Source organism: Dipodomys spectabilis, unplaced genomic scaffold, assembly GCF_019054845.1.
Source record: "Dipodomys spectabilis isolate Male_0828 unplaced genomic scaffold, ASM1905484v1 ptg000098l, whole genome shotgun sequence".
Lineage (NCBI taxonomy): Eukaryota > Metazoa > Chordata > Mammalia > Rodentia > Heteromyidae > Dipodomys > Dipodomys spectabilis.
Window position 1 is genome coordinate 16,906,978 of NW_024870775.1, and position 27,175 is coordinate 16,934,152.

General features: G+C 38.9%; 1 protein-coding gene across 3 annotated transcripts in view; it reads right to left on the reverse strand.

Annotated features, from left to right (window-relative positions):
- The window catches only part of Ptpdc1 (protein tyrosine phosphatase domain containing 1), a 77,690-nt gene that overhangs the window by 37,976 nt on the left and 12,539 nt on the right, over positions 1–27,175 (reverse strand). For all 3 annotated transcript variants that reach the window (XM_042687007.1, XM_042687008.1, XM_042687006.1), the window contains exon 2: positions 686–776. In XM_042687007.1, the coding sequence (XP_042542941.1) occupies positions 686–767 (82 nt within the window). In that variant the 5' untranslated portion in view covers positions 768–776. The remainder of the gene's footprint in view (positions 1–685; positions 777–27,175) is intronic.

Sequence of the window (27,175 nt, forward strand, 5' to 3'; positions counted from 1 at the left end):
ATCTCCCCACAAGTCCAAAGCCATAGGCATAGGTGCCCATGGACTGAAACTTCTGAAACCACTAGCTAGATAAACTTGTCTTTCTTACAAGTGATTTTTCTCAGGCATTTTGCCACAGTATAGAAAGCAGAATAACATATCCAATGTGGCCAAAGAGGAATCAAGTCATCTCCCAGCTCTGAATTTCAACAGTGAGGGGAAAAAAATGGAAGCAGGACTTTGCCACTTTCCTGGAGCCTGTGTATCAAAAAAATCCACAGTGTGGGAAGGGGAAAATGGGAGAAAAGAAGCAATGAGAGAACAAGGCTTGAGTGCTTCTGAATATGCTTCATAAGTGACACTTACAAGAAACGAAAAGAGAAAGAAATGAATGGTTGATTCACAAGTAGGTGTTTGATGATAGGAGCAAATGCATAATCTGAGTCTAAAATAATAATGCAGGAGACAAACATTGTTTGCAAGACTCCTTTTTAAAAGGCCAAGATCATTATTCAGGGTTTTGAAAAGAAATTATAACAGGCCAAAATGGTAAAGAGGAAATAAACAAAAGGACTTAAATAATACCTGGATCTAGAATCATGAAATAAATAAGAGCCTTTTCTTTCTCATTCATTCGCAAGGTTACTTTTATTAAATATTAGGTTGTATAAAAAGACCCCAAAAAAGTATGTTAAAGAGACAGTACCTTCCAGGTTTTCAGCATACCCACTGGGATTTACCAGAGTGGAATATGGGTGTTCATTCTGAGACAAGACTCCAGCAGCCATGGTAGTTTACTACAAAAAAAAAAAAGAAAGAAAGAAAGAAAGAGAGAAAGAGAGAGAGCAAGAAAGAAAGAAAGAAAGGAAGAAAGAAAAGAAGGAAGGAAGGAAGAAAAAAATGAAGATTATTTTCTTAAAGTTTGCCCTGGGAAATATTCATTTACTAATCATCTATAATATGCTACACAATGGCCATCCAATATGGCAATTAGTCATTGGTTGACTGCTGATACTTTTTCCTCTCTTCTTTCCTCCTCTCCCTTCCCTTCCTTTCCTTTTCCCTTTCTCTTTTCCTCCCTTCCTTTTGTGTAGACAAAAAAAATGAAATGTCACAAGGTATGCTCAAGCTGTGCAATCTGGGGGTAAGTGTAAGACTTCAAGGAGGAAACCAAATTTGAACTAGGCTCAAGAAATAGTACATAATGTAGATAGGTATCCTAGAAGGAATTCCTTTTTCTAGAAGAATGATTTACCCTGTGATGGTTCACCTTATCAACTTGTGGTTGGTGACCTTACCTAATTCATGTCTTATTGAACTCATGCTAAATTCATGCCTAAGGTATTGCTATAACTCACTATGTAGCCCAGGCTAACCTTGAATTTGCAGTCATCTTGCCTCACTTCCTAAGGACTGATTATAGTAGATCTTTCTGTGTGCTAAAAAAAACAACAACATATTATCACCTTTCTTAAGCTCTTAGTAAGTGCCAGACACAAAAACGAACACTTTTTTCTAACTAGAACTCTACAAAGTAGCTATTTATTCCCTGTCTCAAAGGTGTGTAAATCATTTCAAGAGGATAACATACACATGAAATTGAAGGGGTGGAAGGCAGTCCCATCCTTCAGGGTTGTTTGTTTGTTTTTGGTTTTGGCTACTCTCCAATTGCAAATAAAACTGTAATATAGGTAATCTGAACATTTCTGAGCCTCCAGGAAAACCAACATGTCATATAATGCAGTAGTCAGACTAAATGTCCTTCAATTTAAACACTGATTAAAAAAACAACAATGAAATCTATTACTGTTATTATTATTACTGTGAATTTATTACTATTATTTAAAAGTAATGGTTTTCCATAGCTAAGATATGGAACCAACCCAGATGCCCCTCAGTAGATGAATGGATCAAGAAAATGTGGTATATATACACAATGGAATTCTATGCCTCCATCAGAAAGAATGACATTGCCCCATTTGTTAGGAAATGGAAAAACTTGGAAAAAATTATATTAAGTGAAGTAAGCCAGGCCCAAAGAAACATAGGTCCCATGGTTTCCCTTATTTGCAATATCTAGTATATGTATGAGTCAAGCGGAAAAGGTCAGATAATGTGATGTCAGGAAAATGAACCCTTAGATATGTATTTTAATGTTTTTTTCTTTCATGCATGTGTTTCTAACGCATTTATAAGATTATCTCTTTGTTGCTTTGTATGTCCCTCCCCCACAGTATAACCCCTGCTTTCACTATATTTGATGTCAGTATAACTTGTGGAGGAGATGGGGAAAAACCAGTTGTTTAAGGATACAGGTGGACCTGTTGCAACAATGAGAAGTACAAGTTGTCATGTCCAAAACGAGCTTTACAACGTCGGTGGGGGGGGGGGGGCGAGGGGGGGGGGAAGGAGAAGGATTGGGATTGGGGGGGAGGAGGGAGGCTGGGAAGGGATGTGAAGGGTAAACCAAAGGAGGAGGCTGCAATGCTTGGTAAGAAATGTACGCATTATCCTGCCCATGTAATTGTAACCCCTCTGTACAGTATGTTCACAAATAAAATTAAATTAAATTAAAAAAAAAAGTAATGGTTTTCATTGTGACATCTTCACACACATGTATAACAGTGTCCCCAGTTACTCTCTTACTCCTCCCCTTGAAGAGCTCCTGTTTCTTCCTTAATTGGTTCCTTTCTTCTTTCACATCTTTTTTTTCAATTAATTTACTCTATTGTTATTATAGAGGTGATATACAGAGGGATTAAACTTACACTAGTTAAGTAATGAGTACATCTCTTTTCATACAGTGTCTTCTGTTCCCTCATTCTCTCCCAGTCAAGATGTGAAATTTTATAAAATATGAAATTATTTTAATAAACTGCAATAATATAACCTAGAAAAGCTTATAATGCTGATCATGATGCATGAGAAATTCATATGCAATTCCAATTTTCCTAAACAAATTAAAGTAATAATTTCAATTTGATTATCTGTCAGTAAAAAAATAACTTTTTTTTTTTGTTATGGGGCTTGAACTGAGGGCCTGGCACTATCCCTGAGCTTTTTAGTTCAAGACTAGTGTTCTACCAGTTTGAACCACCACTTATGGTTTTCTGATAGTTAATTGGCAGTAAGAGTCTCAAGGACTTTACTGCCAGGCCTGGTTTCGAACTGTGATCCTCAGATCTTAGCATCCTGAGGAGCAAGGATTATAGGTGTGAGCCACTGGCACTTGGCAAAAAAAAAAAAAAAAAAAAAAATTTTAAACCAGCTGAATTATAGCTCAGTGGAAGAGCACTTGACTAGCATGCACAAGACCCTTGGATCAATCTCCAGCACTGCCAAAAATAAATAAAATTTAAAAACTTCTTAATGAGCTGGGAATGCAGCTCAACAGCAGAACATGCATGAAGTCCTGGAGTTGGCCCCTAGTGCTGCAAATGAAATGAAATTTAAATTTTGATTTTAAAATCCAAATGTGGACATTGTCCAGAAAAAGTTTAAGTTTTACTTAAAAGAATTGAACTCTTTAACCTTGTTCACAGAAACATTCTGACTTGTACTAATGCTTTGCACGTTTGCGTATATATTAAAATTTCACATACAAACGAGAATGGAAGAACTGTTAATGCCTTATTTTTCTACTTGTATCACATATTAAGATTCTGGACAGTGGGAGGAGATGGAGAGGTGGGAAATCTTTCTTTTTATTTATTATTATTGTTGTTGTTATTATATCTTTAAGAATGAAGTATTTAAGCTGAAGGCTTGAAGCTCACACCTGTAATCCTAGCTACTCAGGAAGCTAATATCTGAGGATCACAGTTCAAAGCCAGCCCAGGCAGACAAGTCTTAAGAAATCTTATCTCCAGTTAACCACCAATAGGCTGGAAGTGGAGCTGTGGCCAGCCTTGAGCAAAAATTGTCAAGGGACAGTGCCTAGGCCCTGAGTTCAAGCCCCAGTACCAGCATACACACACACACACACACACACACACACACACACACACACACACACACACACACACACACACACACACACACACACACACAAATGTTTGCCAACACAGTGGATTCTTCAGTAATTCTCCACATGTGGCTTTGGCAAGCTAGCTGTATGTCTGTGGTATAACTATGACATTGCAGAAGGGATAATACCTAGTTTGGTGTCCTCAAAAAAGTCAACCAGATAGGTCTCTCTTGCCTTCTGCAAAGCATCAATAGCTAGATCTGGAAGCACACTGCTCTTCTGAAATCCTCGGAAACTTTTTGACTATACCCTGAATAGGGAGTTTGTGAATTTGAAGTTCAGTGGATTTCTGAGGCTGTGCAGTTTCACAAGGTGCCATAGTGCTAGGCTTGTAGCAATGATATTTCTTCATATCTCAGTAGAGATGTACTCCTGAGCACACCTTTGATATCCAGCTGCTTCCTAGGTGCTGTTTGATTTTAGACAATCTTCTTTGTATAGAGACCATCTTACTTATTCAAGGAAAGGAAAAAGTGGAAAAAGTATACATTTGCTGCCTGAAAACTGGAGGATGGGGCCAGAGGACTTTGCAGGTCTTGGTGAAAGTCTAGGGTCTATAGAAGGATTTATTTTGTTGCTGAAGAATCATGTTTATTGTTTGAATATCAAGGATCAAACAGCCAAATGCTTTAATTAGTTTATTAAATGGTTATAAATTTTTAGAAGGTTCTAACTTCTTGCACCATAAATTAAATATGGTATAAATTATGGTGGTTATATTCAAACTTTGTTAATGTTTTTCCTTATTGATATTTTCCTTATTAATAGTTTTCATTTAATTCTGTGAGAAAAACATCACAAATCTCAGTGATAATTAGAAAGTTTGAAGTTTTTAAAAAAATTTTATATCTAGAATCAATTTTTTGAAATTTATTTCTGTACCTTTTGAAACAAAGGTACAAAATTTAAAATCTAAAGTCTATGTGATGAAATTGTATCTCTTAAAATGAAATATAGAAATTAAAACCACAAGGGTGATCTAGAATTAATTAGAAAAAATGTTTCTTGCAATTTTAATAATGTCATAACTTAGGTTTGATGCTGATTAAGGCAAAAATTAATTTTTTTGTCCATACTGGGGTTTGAACTCCAGATCTCTTACTGATTTGGCTGGCACTTTACCACTTGAGCCACACCTTCAGACCAGTTTTTGTTTATTAATTGGAGATGGTGTCTGGAGGACTTCTCTGCCCCAGCTAGCTTCAAACAAAATCCTCCCATGTCTCAGCCTCCTGAATAGCTATGATTTCAGGCCTGAGCCACTGGCACCCACTTAATGCAAAAAATTTTAACATGCCTACAATTTCAATAAATGTTACATGAAAACATAAAGTATGCCAGGTACCAGTAGCTCATACCTGTAATCTTAGCTTCTTAGGAGACTGAGATCTGAGAATGGTGAGTTGAAGCCAACCAGGGCAGGAAAGTCCATTAGACTTTTATCTCCAATTAAGCACCAAAAAAACTGGAAGTAAAGTTGTGGCTCAAGTGGTAGAACACTAGCCTTGAGTGAAAAAGCTAAGGAACAGTATGCAGGTCTTGAGTTCAAGCCCTAGTACCAGCACACAAAAACAAAAACAAACCCAAAACAACAATAACAAAACAATAACAACAATAAAAACCCATGAAATAAAAGAACTACTGGAACAGATTTCCAGACATTGGCAAAGCCGTAATTTAAAAGGACATCCATTTAGTGTAAATGGAGCAGTGAGTCTGGTCATGATGTATTGAATGTATAACATATATCTATATATATGGACATATTAAAATAAAACACCTTTGTACAAATAATTGATCTTAATTAAAAATAAGAACAGACTTATTGGGTTAAGGATGTAGCTCAGTGGAAGAGCACTTTCCTCATATGAGCAAAGTCCTAGGACTGATACTGTAAAAAAAAAAATTAACTAAGGGAAACATCATTTTTCACAAACCTAGACTACTTTTTAAACAAATATTTTGATGACAAAAATAATTATAACCAGATTAGAATCATGGTATTAGGGCACAATTGAGATTCTAACTCTTAGTTGTTCTGTATGTGAGTCTTATGAACCATGTGGAAGAGAAGGTTTCTGACTCCTTTGAGATATCCCAGCTTTTAAGTGAAAGCATGTTGGTCACAAGTTAGGACCAGGCAGTGCTTCCCTGGTGAGCTTTCCCTAACCCATCCTCTGCTTTTCAACTGTAATGAGTGGAATATGTCTACTTAACCGCCTCTCCTGTAGACCACAGTGTCACGAGGAGTCGCTGTGAATGATGCCCCTGAAAGCCTCCAGAGAAGGGAGAGGCTTATAACACATTTTTGAACTGAAACGTACATCACTAGACCGAGTTTCTTGAGTATCTTTGGACTTACCCATCTCTATATTCTGAAAACCACTGAAACCATGGCTACTTTTTTTAAAGTGTTTGTTGAATTAGTGGTACCCTTTGACCATTAATGATTGTGGACTGACCATCTTAAAATTTTCTTTCTAGCCAGGCTCCGGTGGTTCATGTCTATAATTCTAGCTACTCAGGAGGCTAAGGATCTGGTTTAAAGCCAAACTGGGCAGGGGAGTTCATGAGACTATTATCTCCAATTAAGCATCAAGAAATCTGAAAGTGGAGCTGTGACTCAAGTGGTAGAGCACTAGCCTTGAGCAAAAAAGCTCAGGGACAGCACCTATGACCTGAGTTCAAACGCCAAGACTGGTACATGTGTGCATGTTCACATGCATACACACACACAAATTCCCACTAGCTAATTAAGAAAGCCAAAGTTATAAGGAAGCACAGAAGTCCTTTAGCAGTCCTCATACTTGGCGAAGTGTGAAGACTCTCTCAAGATCTTTGTTTAACAGTGATTGACATCATTACACAGCTCTGGTTTGTAGAAAGATCTTGGTAATGCTGCCTCTCTTCAGTATCTTCCCATTGGTCTATTTCTGCCAACAACAGAACAAAATACCCTTTCTCTTATACATCTAAAACTGGCCATTGTGTTCTCCTCACTCCTGATTTATGTCTTCCCAAACAATGCATCAGGGGCTCACTTACCATTCTTCATTTGGAATGCTCTAAACAGCCTCACCAGCCTGGATGCCTCTTCCTATTCATGTTCTATGGTCATTAAGATTCTATTGTCCAGAGCTGAAGCTGATCCCCCAGATATGATAGGGTGGAACAAAACTAGTCATCTCCCTTGTTAGGATTATATATGTGCCTAGACTGTCATCACACCAGTATTTTCAGCAGTCTCAGACACATCAGAACACATTAACAGCCAAAGAAAAAAACCTAGCTAAAAATGATCAGGAACATATTTTGAGGTTAAAAATAAATGCTTATGAAGTTTAAAGTGAATAAATGGCACAGAATAAAAAATAAAAGGTTCTCCATCTCCTACTCCACAAGACAACTGTTTGTTCTGAGATAAACACTTGCTCTGATTATTCTTGGAGGGTAAATCACTATGCTTAGGTTTGGGGTTCTTGTAAGTTATCCTCCTTTTCTCCTCCCCTCTTTCTTTGTGTGACACAAGAAACTAAACCCAAGGTCTTGAAAATGCTAGGCAACTACTCTGCCACAAGCCACATCCTCAGTTCTTTTGACTGCACTTTGTTTTTGAGACAGGCTCCTGTTACCTTTGCCTGGGCTAGCCTTGAGCTTGTGTTCTTCCTTGCCTCTGCTTCCTGAGTGGTTGTGATTATAGGCATGTGCCATCATGCCCAACTTTACTTTATCCTCTTTAAACCATAGCATTGAATTTCTGACATAGAAGAGGAAAGTGGTTTGTTTACCCTACCTTCTCCCGAATGCCAAACCATCATCCATCTAATATGAATATCTTTGTAATTTTAAATATCTTTTAACCATCACTTAGTCTATGGACTTTAATATCTTGATTCCCTCTTTGTAAAGTAAGTAAATTAGTTTTCATGTCCATTCCCTCTTTCCTAATATTTCCAAGTCCTGCCATACATATCATTTCTCATTTTAAGCTTTTTATGTTGCCAGGTCCCAGTGGCTCAAGCCTATAATCCTACTCAGAAGGCTTGAGATTCAAGCCATACCAGGCAGGAAAGTTCAAGGGACTCTTATCTTCAATTAACTACCAAAAAAAAGGCAGAAGTGGAACTGTGGCTAAGTTAGTGAGCAAAAAAACTTCAGGACAGCACCTAACCCCTGAGTTCAGACCCAAGAGCCAGCACTAAAAGTAAATAAAATAAATAAATAAATGTTTAGATTTCAGGTAATTAACTTTCTTAGGTTTTGTCTATAAGTTCATTTTAAAATAGGAGAAAATGTAACATAATTTTATTTATTTTGTGTACACAATCTGTACACACAAAGTTTTTAAACCAAATATTAAACTTAGACTCACAGAGAAAAAAAAAGTATATGTAGTCTTCTATGAGCAAATCTGTACAGCTCAAAGTATAGCATTATGGGGTTTTTTTCATTCTATTGGTTAGTTACATATAATTTTATTTGGTTGAAATTTTGAACTATTTATTTCTTATTAACCCAGAAAGCTTGGTTTTAGTAGCCTTTATTATTAGTACTGGGGTTTGAACTCAGGGCCTCTAGCTTCTAAGGCAAGTGTGCAAGCAAGCACTGTACCTCTTGAGCCCCACCCCCATGCTATTTTCTTTCTCTCTCTCTCTCTCTTTTTCTCTCTCTTTCTTTCTTTCTTTCGTTGTGGGGCCTGAACTCTGGACCTGGGTGCTGTCCCTCAGCTCTTCAGCTCAAGGCTAGTGCTCTACCACTTGAGCCACAGCGCCACTTCTGGCTTTTTCTGCTTATGTGGTGCTGAGGAATGGAACCCAGGTCCTCATACATGCAAGGTAAGCACTCTACCACTGAGCCACTTTCCCAGCCCTACTATAGTTACATTTTGATAGGGTCTTGTGTTTTGCCCTGAGCAGGCCTGAATCATGATCCTTCTATTGATGCCTCCCATGTATCTGGGATGACAGGTGTAGGCCATCACATCCAGCTAAGGCTCAAGATTAAATCTTGCTAGCGTTTTGCCTAAACTGGCCCCAAACCATAATCCTTCTGATTTTTGCTTCCCACACAGCTGGTATTACAGAGATAAACCATTGCATTGGGCCCCATATGACCTTTTTTAAAAAAAAAAAAACAACTGACAAAAGTAAATAGATCCTCACTACATCTTTATGATCTTTCAACATCTTAATAATATATTGCCTTCAAAGTATCTACCTGCTTTTTAAAGGTATTTTTTTCTTCATCTCTTTGGATTCCTACTCTAATAAGGACCAAAACCTCTTAGGCCTGTACATAATTGTTGGGCCAGAGATTTCTTTCTTTCTTTCTTTTTGGTCAGTCACAGGGCTTGAACTCAGGGCCTGGACACTGTCCCTGAGCTTTTTGAGGCTAGTGCTCTACCACTTAAGCCATAGCTCCACTTGAGGTTTTCTGGTGGATAACTAGAAATCAAAGTCTATCCTGCCCAGGCTGGCTTTGAATCGTGATCCTCAGATCTCAGCCTCTTGAGCAGCTAGGATTACAGGTGTGAGCCACCAGTGCCAGGCTGGGGTTTCTTTTAATTGAGCTCCTTGATTGAGGCCCTTGTGTTTTGGATTATTTTCTTTTTTCACTTTGCTATTTTATCCTTACATAGTTGGTTTTTCCCCCCATAAAGGGTGAATGGAAGGTAAATTTCCTAAGTCTTTTAATTCTGAAAGTATCTATATTATGCACCTATCTGGTTGGTAATTTAGATACTTACAGAATTCCATGTTAAAAACTATGCCATACGAGCTTTACAACTTCGGTGCAGGGGGGAGGGGGGGGGGGAAGGGAGGCTGGGAAGGGAGGTGAAGGGTAAACAAAGGAGGAGGCTGCAATGCTTGGTAAGAAATGTACGCATTATCCTGCCCATGTAATTGTAACCCCTCTGTACAGTATGTTCACAAATAAAATAAAATAAAATTTAAAAAAAAACTATGCCATATCAGAATTTTGAAAGTATTGTTCCACTCTTCTCAGCAAATGCTACTGCTGATGAGGAGTGTGATGTCAATCTGAGGCTTACAGTAGGTAAACTGCATGATCTTTCCTTTTGATGTCCTGAGATTATGCAAATGTATGCAATAAAGGTCTTTTTCACTCATCTGATTAGTTCTCAAGACTAAAATCAATTGTGCACATGCACCATGATTTATATTAACTGTTTTATTTTACAAAATCTGTTATTCTCATAAAATCACTCTGTGAGGCATTCCCTACTATGATCTCCATTTGCTGAGACCAGGTATGTCTAGCCTGCAAAGCTGATGCTCTTAACACAAATCTGCCACCCCACAGAATGAATAGACCAATTTATTTAAGTTTTTAAAAGGTACTACAGACACTTTAAATTTTAGTAGAATCATCTCACTGTTGTTTTGCTTTACGTTGCTTGACTTTGTAAAGTAGCATAGCTTTCCAGAGGATTTGTCTTATGAACTTCCTGTTAAACAACTGTCTGCTTCAGAGCTTTACCTATCTTCCTATTAGAACAGTTGTCCTTTCTTCTTCATGTATATCAAATCTCATAGCATCATATAATTGACATCATATATGCCAACACTGTCACATGTGAAGCAACTCTTTTTAACCATCAATTTATTATGTCAATTAGGATAATGGTGTATTGCCTGGCAACCTGACTTTTCATGAACTTCCAACTGTACAAAAACCATAGGTTTGCTGTTGTTGTTCTATGGTACTGGGGCTTAAACTCAGGGCATTGCTCTTGCTAGGCAGACACTTTACCACTTGAACCATACCTTCAGTCCATTTGTGCAGTTTCCTTCTTTACTTTTTCTGGTTCTAATGCCTTCTCTAGTAAAAAAGGTCTTTCTTGGGCTGGGAAGGTGGCTCAGTGGTAGAGCACTTGCCTTGCATGCATGAGGCCCTGGGTTCAATTCCTCAGCACCACATAAGCAAAAAGAAAAAAGCCAGAAGTGGCGCTGTGGCTCAAGTGGTAGAGCGCTAGCCTTGAGCTGAAGAGCTGAGGGACAGCGCCCAGGCCCAGAGTTCAGGCCCCACGACCGGACCCAAAAAAAAAAAAAAAAAAGGTCTTTCTTTCTCTAGAAAGAAAGTTTGAGATATAAATCTCCTATTTGTCCCTTCATTTATATTCATAATAATACTGTTAGTATGGATTGGATTGGGAGAGATGGGGAAGAACAATGCAAGGTGTGACATTAATCAAGATGCATTGTACTCATATCTAACTGGTTGAATTGAAATTCCTTTGTACTACTTAAAGATAATAATGATGATGATGATGATGATGATATTAAAATCTAACAGTTGACCTATAGAATGAAAGATAATCCACCTTGAAAATCTTTAAAAATAGGAAAACAATTTTTATTTGCAAGTTATCTAAAATTATAAATCAATATGATGCTTTTGCAAAACAACTTGAGCCTATGCTTTTTATGAAAAAAGATTCTTTATTGTACTTATAAACTGATACACTGGGGGCTGGGAAGGTGGCTCAGTGGTAGAGCACTTGCCTTGCATGCCTGAGGCTCTGGATTCAATTCCTCAGCACCACATAAGCAAAAACAAAAAAGCCTGAGGTGGCGCTGTGGCTCAAGTGGTAGAGCACTAGCCTTGAGCTGAAGAGCTGAGGGACAGCGCCCAGGCCCAGAGTTCAGGCCTCACGACCGGACCCAAAAAATAAATAAATAAATAAATAAACTGATACACTGAATTGAAACCCCTTTATATAACTACTTAAAGATAATGGAAGGAAGGAAAGGAAGAAAGGAAGGAAGGAAGGGAGGAAGGAAGGGATAGATCTCTTCTGTCCTAGGAAAACAGTGAAGGAAGCTGAGGTAGGAGCCTAGGGGGAAATCTGACTAGTATGCCCCAGGGCCTGGCTTCAAACAGTAGCACCACAAAAGGAAAGACACCCCCTCCTCAAGATAAACCAATCAACAAACAACAAAACAGAAAAACAGTGGAGAAATGGAAAGTTTTCTTTAATGGTCTAAATAGCTGAGTCAAAAATTTAAATGTCTGAGATATACAAGGTAAATATCAGTTTAAGAAGGACAAAGGGGAGCCTATACAACAGCAATACTCATAAGACAATATGTTGGAAGTGATCTGTACAACTTGGGACAGGAAGAAAGAGAGAGGGAGAAAAATGAGGGTGGGGTAACAAGTTATATAAGAAATTATAATCACTATCTTACGTAACTGTAACTCCACTGTACATCACCTTGACAATAAAATTAAAATTAAAAAAAAAGAAATAAGGAGGGGGGTGGGGGGAAAGATGGGAAGGGATGGGAAGGGGAAACAAAGGAGGAGGCTACAATGCTTGATAAGAAATGTACTCATTATCTTGCCCATGTAATTGTAACCCCTCTGTGCAGTATTTTCACAATTTTTAAAAAAAGGAAAAAAAATAAGGAAAGCTGTGTGCTCATGGCTCATGCTTATAATCCTAATTACTCAGGGGGCTTAGGTCTGAGGATCATGGTTTGAAGCCAGCCCAGGCAAAAAAGTCCATGAGACTCTTATCTCCAATTAACCACCAAAAGAGCTAGAAATGGAGCCATCACTCAACTGGTAGAGCACCAGCCTTGAGCTCAGGGGATGGGGAGAGAAGCTAAGGAACAGTGACCAGGCCCTGAGTTCAAAGGACTAGCACAAAAAAGGAAAGGGGGAAAGGAGGGAGGGAAGAGAGAAGAGTGCACAGATTCCTGGTTTCATTCTTGTTGTAGTTGTCAATCTGCCTTTAACTGGGAGTTTAGCTGTCTCAGTTTCCCTGCTGTACTAATTCAACAGCATTCCTCTTTTTTCAGATCACCTGTAACATCTGATTCTTGTTCTACCTTTCTCAGGCCCTTCTACCCTACCTTCCAGAAGGAAATACCTATTACTTATCCACCAGTCTCAACTAATGGGTATATTTTAAGTTGGTTGGATCCTTTTGAGGCTTTCTTTAAAATATTTGTTAGGGATGTTCCCAAACAGCCTTTGCTTTGGGCTAACTTAGACCCTAAGCTAAGGCCACATATTTCACCTTCCCACTCTGTCTGGAGAAACAGGAAGTACTGGCAGACCTCCCAGGGAATTGTTCTGTATACTGGTTTCCTATCTTTTCCCAGCCTCAGGTAGTTTGTGCAATAAGTATTCCACCAACACCTTAGGCCAAGAAAGCTTTAAAGGCTCTCCACACATGAGGGGAGTGGGGTATGGGAGGGGGGAGAGAAGGGCTTTGAGTGAGGTGTCTTTTCTCTTTGAGATCTTAACAGCAAATTCCAGGCTCTTTACCCACAATGAGTTCAGCCCTGTGTATCTCTGGATAGGCTTGGACTGAGTCTCATCCTGGAGCTAGTTTGGAGCCTGCCTTCCGGGGGGAAGAGTTGGTGGGACCCTAAACTCAATTGTTTCCTTCTCTTAGAGACTGAAGTTCAAGCTGCCTGCTACACAGTGCCCAAAGCCAGTTTTTTTTTTTTAAATCTGCTGTCCAGTTTTCTAGTTAAGGTAGAGATGTTATATAAAGTTACATCTCGTTCTTCTTGGTTCATCTTTGTTGTGAGGGAAGTCTCCCATCATCTTTGTGTGTGTGTGCGCGTGCGTGCGTGCGTGCATGCGTGCGTGCGTGCATGCGTGCGTGCGTGCATGCGTGCGTGCGTGCGTCCGTGTGCTGATCCTTAGCTTTTGTGCTTAAGGCTAGCACTCTGCCCCTTAAGTTACTGCTCCACTTCTGGCTTTTTGCTAGTTAACTGGGGATGAAAGTGTCATGAATTTGTCTTCCTGGGCTAGCTTTGAACCATGTCCTCAAATCTCAACCTCGAGAGTAGCTAGGATTACAGGTGTGAGCCACCTGGCCCAATTATCTTTGAATAACTAAAATCCATGAGATCTCTGAAACTGTGCCCACTGGATACTGCCTTTGCCAAAAATATTAACTTACACTTCACTTGTATATAATCACTGATCAATAAATGGGTTGAAGTACACTAAAGCGTAGAGTCAGATGTTCTGTGTTCAAGTCTTGGCTATTCACTGCCAGCTATATAAACTGTCCTCAGTTTTAACGTCTTTTGTAAAATAAGGATTATAATATCTACTTTCCTAGGTTGTGAGGATGGGGGAGGAGAGAAACAGAGGGGAGGAGAATGTGTGTGTGTGTGTGTGTGTGTGTGTGTGTGTGTGTGTGTGTGGTGTACGTATGTTAACATAATGCCTGGAGTAACAGTATTCAGAGTAAGGGCTTGTTATTTAAGCTTGCAAGCCAATATACTTTTATTTTTTTTTCCCTTACTAGTCTGTATTCACTTCATTTTGCTTCTATTTTATAAGATTTTAAAAGGATTCTGTTCATTAGCTGTCCAGTAGTACATACTAATGGTTGAGGTTCCAAGAAGGCTTATGGGAACATTTTTCCATTCACCACTGAATTAATTTTGCATGCCCACTGTAGAACCAGGAGAAAAGGGCTGAATAGTAATCTTGACGTTTCCTGCCCAAGCACACATTACATAACTTCATTTCCTGATCGAGTGACAAGTATTTTGCTTATTCTATCCTACAGTTTGATTTTATCCCTAAAATCCCCTCAAATGACTCAACTGTTGAGTCACCCACTCACTAATTAGTACCTACTACTTAAAACTTAAGTGAGTGAGCTATTACTCATTCTGTTAGCAAGAGTAGTCACGAAGTAAGACTTTGATACAAAAGAATGTTCTACTTCATTAAAAAAGCATTTCACACAGAGACTGGATTCTAAGATGGATTGAAGAAATTTTGGATCATGGCCTTCCTTTCAATTTTCCAGATACATGGTGTTCTGCCAAAATCTTCATGGAAATTTCTGGAGAGAATTTGTAGGATGCAGTTGTAAGTAAGTGCCTGGAAAGTTGGCAATGATGGAATCTTTCCCAGGTGCTCAGAGCATCTGCACACCAACTTTGGAATGCATCCTGATTACCTTGGGTGCCAGCAGAAATGCAGATTCCTTGGCCCCACTCTCAAATCAGAGCTCTGCAGGAACATAATACTCATCCATTATCCATGCGCACTCTAGGTCAATGATGAAGCAGGCCCTGCACCTGCATTTAAGGGAATATTGCTGATATGGTTTTATTCTAGACAGCAGAGAAGCCCGTTAAAATTTAAACCATCCACATTAACTGTTCTCCATAGGTTTTATGATGAAAATCTAGTTAACATATTAGTTCTTTACTTATTCTGTTTACAATCTGCTTTCCCTGCTAGGATGAGAGATCCATGAAGCACAGAACATTTTTGCTGCTTGGTCAACTGCTATAGCTCCAAAGCCTGCAACAGGTCCTAACCCATAGTAGAGACCCATAGCAGAATTTTTGGATTCATGAGTGAACATTCAGGCACATGCTGAACCATTCCCATCCTCATTTAAACTCTGAATCTATACCCTTTCTTTTTTTTCTTTTCTTTTTTTTTATGTGTGGTGTACCAGTCCTGGGAGTTGATTTCAAGGACATTGTCCTTGAGCTTCTTTTGCTCAAGGAGAGAACTTTACCACTTGAGCCACAGATCTACTTGCTTTTTTTTTTTTTAAAGGAATTTATTGGAGGCAAGAGTCTCAGAGACTTTACTACTCAGGCTACCTTTACCTTCAAGCCACTATCCTCAGATCTCAGCTTCTGAGTAGCTAGGATTACAGGTGTGAACCATTGGTGGGAGCAAAAACCAATTTCTTTTTTGGTGCTGGCCCTGGAGCTTGAACTCAGGGCTTAGGCACTGCCCTTAGCTTTTTTGCTCAAGGCTAGTTAGTGTTCTATCAGTTGAGTCACAGCTCCATTTTTGAATCTCCACATTTTCATCTCAAAGTATAAATTGTAACCATGCCTACCTTGTCCCATAGGTATCGCTAACCATATAATTATTGTATTATGCAAATATAATGAAAAGCATTATATTTATTTAGTTTTCCTGGTCACAATCATATTTCTAATTTTTAATCCATCTACCTCAGGATAATTCCATAAGGTTTGAATCTGTTTCCTCCTCAGCAAAATATGAATTGTGACAAAGAGACCTCAAGCTTCTACCCAAATTTCTCTCCTTTAGAATGTCTTCCCAAATATCAGTTCCATATTTTTCTCCCATCCCCTCACTCTGTAGGGCTGAGTAAAAGATTCATCTGGCACAGATGCTATTAAAACAGCCTACTAGCCAGCGCCAGTGGCTTATGACTATAAACCTAGTTACTCAGGAGGCTGAGATCTGAGGAGCAGGGTTCTAAACTGGCTCAGCAGGAAAGTTCATGAAACTCTTCTCTCAAATTAACCAGAAAAATCCAGAAGTGGAGCTGTTACTCAAGTGTTAGCCTTGAGCATAAAAGCTCGGGGTCAGCCTCCAGGGTCAGCCCTGATTTCAAAGAACCTGAGGAGTTCTGCATGTGTGTCATAGGGGGCACAGGGGGGAGCCTGTAAAAACAGAGTTTTGAGTGGCAGAAGCAGGATAACCACTAGTAACTGAGAAGCAGGCCAAATGTGGAGGTAAGGGAGTAGCTATATATAAAGAAGACCTTGAGGTGATGATGAAAGAAGGGCGGATGTGAGAACCAAAGATGACTCACTCTTCCAATGTAGCCCCTCCTGGGATGTCAAATATGGATGGGTTGGGTGTTCAGATAGGTTTATGGAGCTGAGAGGCAGATGTGGCGGTTGTAGCATTTGTGTGTGCTATATGCATTGGAACTGGACTTTGATAATCAAGTTCTAAACCAGGCAAATCCTTACACAGTGGCCGTACTTTACACTACCCAGCACATTGTCTGCTCCCTGTTCATCAGTAAGCAAATTGTCCCTACTCCTCTTTCCAGTAAACATGTCTCCACTAATACGCTTGATCCCTGGCATGTCCTTTGGCCCTCCCAACAACCAGGCATGAGGAGAGAGGATCAGAGAGTGGAATGAGACCAGTGATATTGAACTGTTTAATCTAAATAGCAAAACTGGGCCACAACTAGAATATTTATGGACCTTAGCATTATGAGCTCATGGTACAGTAAGCACAGGCCTATGGAAAGCTCAATGACAAAATATATCATTACGGAGGAAAATAAACAGATTACATTCCGGAAAAAAAAACCAAAAAAACAGCCTACTGCTGGATACCTGTGGCTCACTGCCTGCCTATAATCATAGTTAGTTAGGAGGCTGAGATCTGAGGACTGCAGTTCAAAGCCAACTCTGGGCGAGAAAGTCCAAGACTCTCCAATTACCCACCAAAAAAAGGCTACAAAAAAAGAACAACAAAACAAACAAACAAAAAACAGAAGTGAAGCTGTGACTCAAGTGTAGAGCAAAAAAGCTCATTGGCAATACCCAGGCCTTGAGTTCAAGCCCCAGGACAGGCACACATACACACCAAAAAAACTCCAGCCTTCTAATGTGATGGTAGTGTTTATTTAAGCTTTCTTTTCCTTATGTACTAAAACAAAATAGAAACAGACTTTAAAAACTTGAAGTGTCCTGACCTCTGAATCCATAACCTCAAAGAGAAAGAAAGAGAGCGGGAAAAATACTTTTTCTTTCTTTTTTTCCCCCCATCGTGGGGCCTGAACTCTGGGTCTGGGCGCTTGTCCCTCAGCTCTTCAGCTCAAGGATAGTGCTCTACCACTTGAGCCACAGCGCCACTTCTTGTTTTTCTGCTTATGTGGTGCTGAGGAATTGAACCCAGGGCCTCATGCATGCAAGGCAAGGCACTCTACCACTGAACCACCTTCCCAGCCCAAAAAAACACTTTTTCTTTTCAAATCAACTGCAGAGGCAGAAAAGTAAAAATTAAAAAAACAAAACAAAACACTTTTTTTTTCTCAGATTCCCCCCAATACTTCAAATAATATTATTCCTCAGGGAGAGGCCCTCAGGCCGCTTAAAAATCCACTCTCTCTGGCAGTTCCCTGTAACTTCACAGTCTGTGATCTCACACTTTAAATGCTCCTTAGGGATGGCCCAAGGCTCTCCTGAGACCTGTCACAGATCATGAAAAAACAACCCTGCAGCAAGAGCCCTGCTATTTCATCATTTAAATGAATACGCTTTAGAAAACACCCTATAATAAAACAGATGAGGTAGATGTTAACAAGAGGTGATGTTGTTTCATATTCCATGTTCTTGTTCTAGTAGCAGCCACAACTGACTAGCTTTTCCTCGAGCTCTAGACTACTCTCAAATCAAAGACACAGATATTTCTAAACTCACCAAGAGTGGACAATGCTTATCGATACCCATTATAAACACTTAAAAATTCAGACTGCTGGGCCCCAGCCCAGGCCTAAGGAAAGACTCAGCATTTCTAAGTCATTTCCATGTGGTGCCCTCTAGTGCTCTGAGAGCCACAGCACTAGGCAAGCAAGGGCTTATGTTCTTGAGGTTACTGAGAAGGTCTGTTTCCTGGGTTCTCATTAGCTGTTGAACGCTAAAGTCTGTTAATAGAACCTGAGCAAATCCTCATACAATGATGAAATACATTAAGAAGCCCCATGTGATCAACCCCATCAGGGAATTGGCTGATATTCCTGGTATCAACGTTTCTACCATAATTCTGTTTTCAACCAAATGACCTGAAATCGGGGCATTGCTCAACAAGAATAGACTCCTCCCAACTCCAGCCAATCTTTGGTGCAGCAGCAGATACCATACCTTCCTAAATACCAAAATGTAAATGCCTAACAATACAGAACCATTATCTGGATATCCTTTTAATAAATATCTACTTTCTCCCATTTGTGGGAGGGAGTTAGATCTAAATTACAAAAATATATGGGAACATATACAGGGTTATATGCATTTATACAAATGTATTAACTAAATATGGTATATGCAGAGGAGGATTGCAATGGTGTAACTCCTTTGAACAACTTACAATTTAACAAAATGAATAGCAGGATGCTGGAACTTGTAGTGTGTGGGGAATGGAGGGAAGGGATGGCCAAGGGGAAGAGGTAGATAAAAGGAGAGAGGAAGAGTGGGCAAATGCAGTCATAATATTTAATGTATGCATGTAAAAATGGAACTAGGAAAAAATTGAGGGGATGAGTGGAGGGTAGAAAATTATGAAAAGAGATGACATTGATCAAGACTGACCAAGATACATCACAAACTGACATGGTGAAATGAAAGCCCTTTGTACAACAACTTAAAGATAATTTTAAAAAATTAAATAAATATCTAAATTACAGAGCTATATAATTATACAGGATTTTTTTTAGCCCTACTTAAAGTTGTTTTCAATCAGCACTTTCAGCTAGTTCAACAAGAAAAGCGTAAAATGTTGTTTGCTATTCAGGCCACTTCATTTACCTACTCATTCACAGCCTAGAAAGGATAAGAAGATTTTCTATCTCTTCATTCCTGAAGCAAAAGGAAATTACTCTGTGAAACATGGTTCAAGTGCCTGGAGGATAAGTGGAGATGACTTCAAACACAGCAGGTATGTGACTCCTGAGCCTCACATGCTGAGATCAGACCATGGAGGACAAGACCCACAGCAGCTAGTTGAAGTGCTGATGGCACTCTTATTCCAAACTCCCCTTCTTCCTGGGACCATGGTGAGAAGATATTACAGACATTTTTAAAAAGAATAAGCCAAGCAAAAGGAAGTTATCAAGAGACTAGCTAGCTCAGCCAGCTTTTAGAGGATAGAAAGGGCCAGGCAACTAAAACTGTGGTCCAGTAAGGAACTGTTAAGTAAGGGCTGATGGGATGTCATCAGAAAAGAGGGACAGAAAAAGAGAATGAGATGACCACTACTTCTAAGTGTCAAAATAAAATAGATGGTGAACAGAAGTTCTATACCCAGCCAAAATTTTCAGAAATGAAGATGCTGGGAATGATGGAACATACTTGAAAACCCAGTTACTCAGGAGGCCAAGGGGCTTAAGATTATCTCAGGCAAAAAAAATTAGTGAGATCTTGTCTCAAAAATAGGCCAGGCATGATAGTCCACAGCTGTTATCTCAGATTTTTGGAGGTAGAAGTAGGAGCATCATGGGTTGAGTCCTGCCAGACAAAAGTGTGAAACCCTATCTGAAAAAAGAAACTCAAGCAAAAAGATAGATGTGGCTCAAGTGACAGAGGGCTTAGCAAGCAGCAAGTCATGAGTTTCAATCCCAGTACCTCCAAATAATAAAAGAAAGAATCATCTCCAGACTGAAACAGGAAAACACACACACACACACACACACACACACACACACACACACACACACCCCCACACACACACACACACACACCCCACACACACCGGAATTTGTTGCTTAGCAGACCTTCCTTAAAAGAAATACTCGTCTCTTAAGACTGAAATTAAAATACACTAAATGGTAACTTTCAAACCCACACGTATATAAACAGCACCAAAAAAGACAGATAAACATAATTCTTTTTGAGACAGGGTCTCTCTATGTAGCTCAGGCTAGGCCTGAACTCCACATCCTCTTGCTTCTGCCTCCTGAGTGCTGGGATTACAGGTAAGATTATAGCAATTTAGGACATGGCTTCAGGATGGAAATAGCTTGTTGGTATGAAGTGGGTTTTTGATCCCACTTGAGAGCTGGTGATCAAACCCAGGGCTTCATGTGTGATAGGCAAATACTCTGCAACTAATCTACACCCTGACTCTTCCTAACTCTTCTTGACCTCTCTGTTTTAAGGCAAAATCAGTAATTATAAAAATTAATGAGCTTGTACTTTGTGATAATAATAATATAAAAGAAGGGGAAGAAATGTAAGTACATTGGAAGAAATTTTAGCATGCTACTAAAATTAAAGGAATATAATCTAGATTGGTTCATATTAAGATGCTAATTGTAATCCCCAGAGCAAGCATAAAGAAGAGAAACAAGGGATTTGAAAGGGCATACTCACATGTATCTAAAACAAAAGAATGATTCAAGAAGTGAAGAATAAAAATAAGAAATACAAAAATGGGAAACTAGGAGCCTTTCTGGCTCTGTACTGTCAAAGACCACCAGGGTTGCAGCCCTGCAGCAGGCAATGCTGCCTTAGTGCTGTAGCTCAGCAGCTGGAAATGTCTGCCAGTGCTGGCTCTACTGATGCAACAGAGCACAGACACGCTGTTGCTGTGGGCTTCTTAGGTTCCTGTCACAGGACTTGGAATAAAGAAGTCCTGGAAAATGAAGGATAAGTGCAAAGAACTTTATTCAAAGATGTTTCTTAGTCAAGATCTCTGCCACTTTGTTTTTGTGATTGCTCTCCTTTCTGTGATCTTTGTGTGATCTCTGCCTCTTTCTGTCTCTGGCTTTGAGACTAGGTATTTATTTTACATCCTAGGCTCTGCCTAGATTGGATACCCTTATGTACATGATGCATAGGAAAAACTGATCAATTAGAGAAAACCTGTTGAGTCAATGTGGATCTGCAGACCTGAAGCTGTGCTTCACAATTAGTTCTCTATACTATAACCCTCCCCAAACTAAGATTATGAGGAATTAGGAAGAATGGAGATGAGCATTTTTACTGTCTTTCTTTTTTTCTCTCTCTGTCAGTAGTGGGGTTTGAACTCTGGGCCTGGGCGCTGTCCCTCAGCTCTTCAGCTCAAGGCTAGCACTCTACCACGTGAGCCACAGCATCACTTCAGGTTTTCTGGTGGTTAATTAAAGATAAGAGTTTCAAGGACTTTTCTGTCTGGGCTGGCTTTGAACCACGATCCTCAGATCTCGGCCTTCTGAGTAGCTAAGATTACAGGAGTGAGCCACCGGTGCCCGGCTGGCATTTTTATTCTCTATGGCTAGGATTTTCAAAACAATCCAGCATTTCCCATACTCCAGTCTCTATGCTTTCCACTTCAAGATGTTCTTCAGGAACCTTGAACCCTAACCTGCCAAACATTAACAAAATCTACCTTTTCAAAAGAACATTGATGAATGTACATATCACTTAACTGCACACTTAAAATGACAAAGATAACATATAAAGGGCATTTTACCACAAGTAAAAGTAGTTGTGGATTCTTTTTGATTTTTGGTGCCGGTCCTGTGGCTTGAACTCAGTCTGAGTGCTATCCTTGAGCTTTGATGCTCAAAGCTAGTGCTCTACCACTTGAACTACAGTTCTACTTCCAGCTTTTTATTGGTTAACTGGAAAAGTCTCACAGACTTTTCTAACTGGGATGGCTTCAAACTGTGATCCTCAGATCTCAGCCTCCTGAGTATCCAGGATTACAGGTAGGTGTGAGCCACTGACACCAAGCTAGTAGAAACATTTTTTTGTTTGTTTGTTTTTGTTTTTAATTAATATCAAAATTTAGGTAGCTGGGTTGCAGGCATGGCTCAAGTGGCAGAGCACTTGTCTATATGCAGTACTCCTCTCCCATTGAAAACAAATGCAGCTACAGTGCATCTTAGAAAGCCATTCAGAGTACTAACAGCATATTTTAGAAAAGAAGAAAGAACTAAAGTCAATAACCTATGCTTTCACACTAGGAGACTAGATAGAGAAAACTAAATTAAAATTAAACAAAGGAGCTAGGCACTGGTGGCTCACGCCTGTAATCCTAGCTACTCAGGAGACAGATCTGAGGATCCCGATTAAAAAGCCAGCCGGTCAAGAAAGTCTGTGAGACTCTTATCTCCAATAAACCACTTAGAAAACTGGAAGTGGTGCTGTGGCTCAAGTGGTAGAGCACTCACCTTGAGCTGAAGAGCTGAGGGACAGCGCCCAGGCCCTGAGTTCAAGCACCACAACTGACAAAACAAAAAAACAAAAAAACAAAAAACAAAAAAACTAAAAACTAAACAAAGGAAGGAAATAATAAACTACCAAATCAAGAGAAAGAGAGAGAGTGTATGTGCACTAGGCATCAGTGGCTCATGCTACTCAAGAGGCTGAGATCTGAGGACTGTGATTTGGAGCCAGTTTGGGCAGGAAAGACTATGAGATTCTTTTTTTTTTTTTTTTTTTTAACTATGAGATTCTTATCTCCAATTAACCACCAAACAGCTGAAAGTACAGCTGAGGCTCAAATGGCAGAGAGCACTAGCCTTGGGCACAAAAACTGTGGAACAGGGCTAGGAAGGTGGCTCAGTGGTAGAGAGCTTGCCTTGCATGCCTGAGGCCTTGGGTTCGATTCCTCAGCACCACATAAGAAAAAAGAAAAAAGCCAGAAGTGGCACTGTGGCTCAAGTGGTAGAGCGCTAGCCTTGAGCTGAAGAGCTGAGGGACAGCGCCCAGGCCCAGAGTTCAGGCCCCATGACCGGACCCCCCCACAAAAAAAGTGGGCTGCTAGGGGTACAGCTCAGTGGTACAGCATTTGCCTAGCAGATGTGAGGCTCTGAGTTCTATCCCCATTCAATCCCTAGTACCAAAAAAAACAAAAAGAGAGAGAGAGAAAAGGGAGGGAAAGAGGGAGTGGGAAAGGGAGACTAGAAAGAAGGGGTAGTAGGAAGGGAGGCAGAGAAGGGGAGAAAGGGAGAGAGAAGGAAAATTTTTCCACATAGAAAGAAAATGATTTAACATTCCTAAGAAGACTTATATTTTCTTCTTTCTTTATAGATTGGTAAATATAGACATTATAAATATCTGTATACAGAATTTTTACTTAAGAAAAAAAAAAAACATGTCCAAAGGCCATTAATATGTGAAAAGGTGTTTTTACTATTTCACACATTAAGATACTTTGTAGAAAAAAATGGTAGAAATTAAAATATTTTGTATAAGAAATGGGTGAGTAAATTATAGCCTAAACTGGGTGTGATGGTTAACATCTATAAACAAAGTATGTGGGAAGCTGAGACAGGAAGATTGCAAGTTCAAGGCCAACCTGGGCTATGTAGTTAGTTACAGGCTGCCTGAACTACCTGGTGAGATCTTATCTTAGAATATAAAACACAAACAAGATTTTTTTCTCATATATTCTTTCTTCCTTCCTCTTTCCCTTTCTTATATTCCTGTTGCTCTTTCTCCCCTCCCATCTCTCCTCTTTCTCTCTTTGTCTTTCTTTCCTTCTTCCTTTCTTTTTTTCTTCTTTCTTGTGATCCCAGGGCCTCGGAAATGTTAGGCAAGCACTCTACACTAGAGCTACTCACTTACCCTTTTATATCTATTTTGTTTTGTTTGAGATGTGGTCTTTGCTAACTTTGCCCAGACTGGCCTCAGACTTGAGATTCTCCTGCCGCTCAATCTTGAGTAGGTGGGAATACAAGCATGCATCACTATGCCCAGTATAGCATATATTTCTCATGGAAAATAAAACACTCAAATTTGTATGGAATGACATAGGAAGTTAAAACATAAAAGTAAGTTGCAGAGTAATAATTTTAATCTAGTTATATTTATATAGAAAAATGCATGTGTTCTTAGAAACATCAAGAAAAAACTGGCAGCATACATGCCAATCTATTACACTAGTTATTTCGATTGGTTTGGAACAGACACTATAGCCCATCTTTTTCATTTTTACACATTTCTGTATTGTTTGAACTTTAAAATTACTAATAAAGTTTGATACTATACTTCGAAGTTTCCAGTGGTACAAGAATTGAAGGAAGTGGTGATGTGGCTCAAGTGTAGAGCGCTAGCTTTGAGTTGAAGACCTGAGGGACAGCGCCCAGGCCCAGAGTTCAAGCCCCCCCCCTCCCCCCGCAAAAAAAAAAAAAAAAGAATTGAACAAACACCTCACTAAGACAATATACAGAGACCAAACAAGTATCCAACAAGATCCACAGTATAAGGGAAATAAACATTAGAACCATGATATACCATGTTTGAAAGGTAAGGGCAGATATCCTGGCAATATTCTTCCAAATGTCTGCAAAAATGGAGAGTAACAAGAGTTTTCCTTAATTTTTTGTGGAATCAATGTAAAATGGAATGGCTGCTTTTGAAGAAAATTTCGCAGGTTTTTGTACACCTAAACATAGCTTCTGAATCCCAGAAATTATGATTCTAGGTCTTTATCCAAGAAGACTAGAAAACTATGTCTACTCAAAAACCTACACATGAATTTGCACAGCAATATTATTTATAATTACTCAATAACTGAAGCATCCAGGATGTTGCATTTGTACTAAAAATACTGTTCATGTGATCAAAAGGAAACAGCTATTCATTTGTATGACACAGATAAATCTTAAATGCATTATGCTAAGAGAAAAATTCCAATTGGAGAAAGGCTACATACTACATGATTCCATTTATATGACTTTCTGGGAAATATATAAGTACAGAGATAGAAAACAGATCCATTTTTGAAAGGGGTTGGAGAAGGTTGGAGGGCTGACTAGGTAAAGCATAAACTATTTCCAGAGCCAAGAAACTACTTTGTCTAACAGTGCCATCATAGATAAATGATGCTATTTGTCAAGACTCATGGAATTTCATAGCACAAAGAATGAATTTTAATGTCTTTTTATTGTAAGTTAAAAAAAATCCACTAGGAGTGCTGGATCTCAGTTTGGAAGACAGACAAAGTCAAAAGAATTGATTCATATTACAAATGTCAAACATAACCTCATTGAACAGGATGGTCAGAAAGAGGTGTAAGAAACTTTGGAAACAAATTTTTAAGGAAGAAAAGGAATCAGATATAAATATTGTACTGAAGTTGGTGTGTTTTGTGGTAATATAAGACAACAATTCTGATAGTAATCTACATGTGTATTAGAGTTGAAAAATAGTAAAAAAATAAAAAAGATTGCAAAGTAGGAGCTAGATGGGTCAATATGGACTGGTCAGTTGTGGTTAAGAAAGGAAGAAAGTCTGAATGGATTAGATCTAAACTAGTGACTGACACGTCAGAGTGAATTCCTGTTGAGCTTAGTAGACACTGATGAATAAAAATGGAAGCACAAAGGACATGTTCCAAGACCCCAAGGGATGCCTGTAATCACACCTAGTGACAAATTGTATATACACTCTCGGTTTTCCTCCACATGCATGTCTATAATAAAGTTTAATTTGTAAAATAGGCTCAACTAAGATATTAACAATAACCAATGATAAACTAGGACAATAAAAGCAATATGCTATAATAGTTATGTGAATCTTTTAAAATATCTTATACTGTACTCTCCCTTCTCGTGACTCTGTAACCTCCATGATAAGATGAGGGAGGTAATAGACATGGCCATGTGAGCACAAATGTTTGACAGCCTGTCACTGACTAAAGGTGGGAGGCAGCATACACAACATGGATACATTGGACAAGGTGATGACTCATTTTGAGGGTCAAATTGGAAGAACATAAGGTTTTGTGATGCTATTTAGAATGGCACGCAAATTAAAGAGTATGAATTATTTATTTCTAGAATTTTTCCATTTAATATTTTCAAACTGTGGTTAACCATAGATAACTGAAGCCATGGATAAGGGGGGAGCATTGTAAGAAAGTCATGGATGCATACACAGGAAATATACATACACATTTCCTAGCTCCAGTCACTGACAGGGCCTAAAAGCAATGACACCCAATTGTGATGCCAGATCAGAATAAATCGTGTTTCCTTCTCTTTTTTTAAGTAAATGCTTTATTCTATTATGGTATTTCTGATGTGTGGATATTTCATAAATGAAATATTTTGAAGTTAGACCATCAATGTGTTCACAGCTAAATACTAAATTTTTCCAAAGAAAAACAATATATTTATACATATAACAAATATATAAATATGTATACTTCAACTTTGTGAATTTTTAAATTTTTATTATCTAGTTGTATATTTTACTAGTTACCATTCAACAAAGCAGTTTAGAACAATGATCAGTGACAAATCTGGTTCCTAATACCATTTTCCAGTGGACATCATTCTTGTTGAACGGGCTAGTTTTAGGGCTGAAGCAGGGAATGTGATATTGAAGATGTGTGAGCAACTCTTTTCAGTGCCACAAAGAACACAAAGTAGGGAAGTACTCAAATACAATCTGAGGGGAATATCAATGGAACATAAGGGCCACCTAGAAAAGTTCCTAGTAGCAAAAACTGGAACAATTTGAGTAATAAATAAGATAGTATTCACCTATAACTTGCCAGCAACAAAAATCTTTGATACATTTAATAATAAAGTTAGGTTATATTTAATAAAAAATTTTCCAACTTAAAAAAAATTTAGCAGTATTGGGATTTAAATTCAGGGACTTGAGTTAGCAAAGCAAGCGTGTCCTACCACATAAGCCATGCACCAAG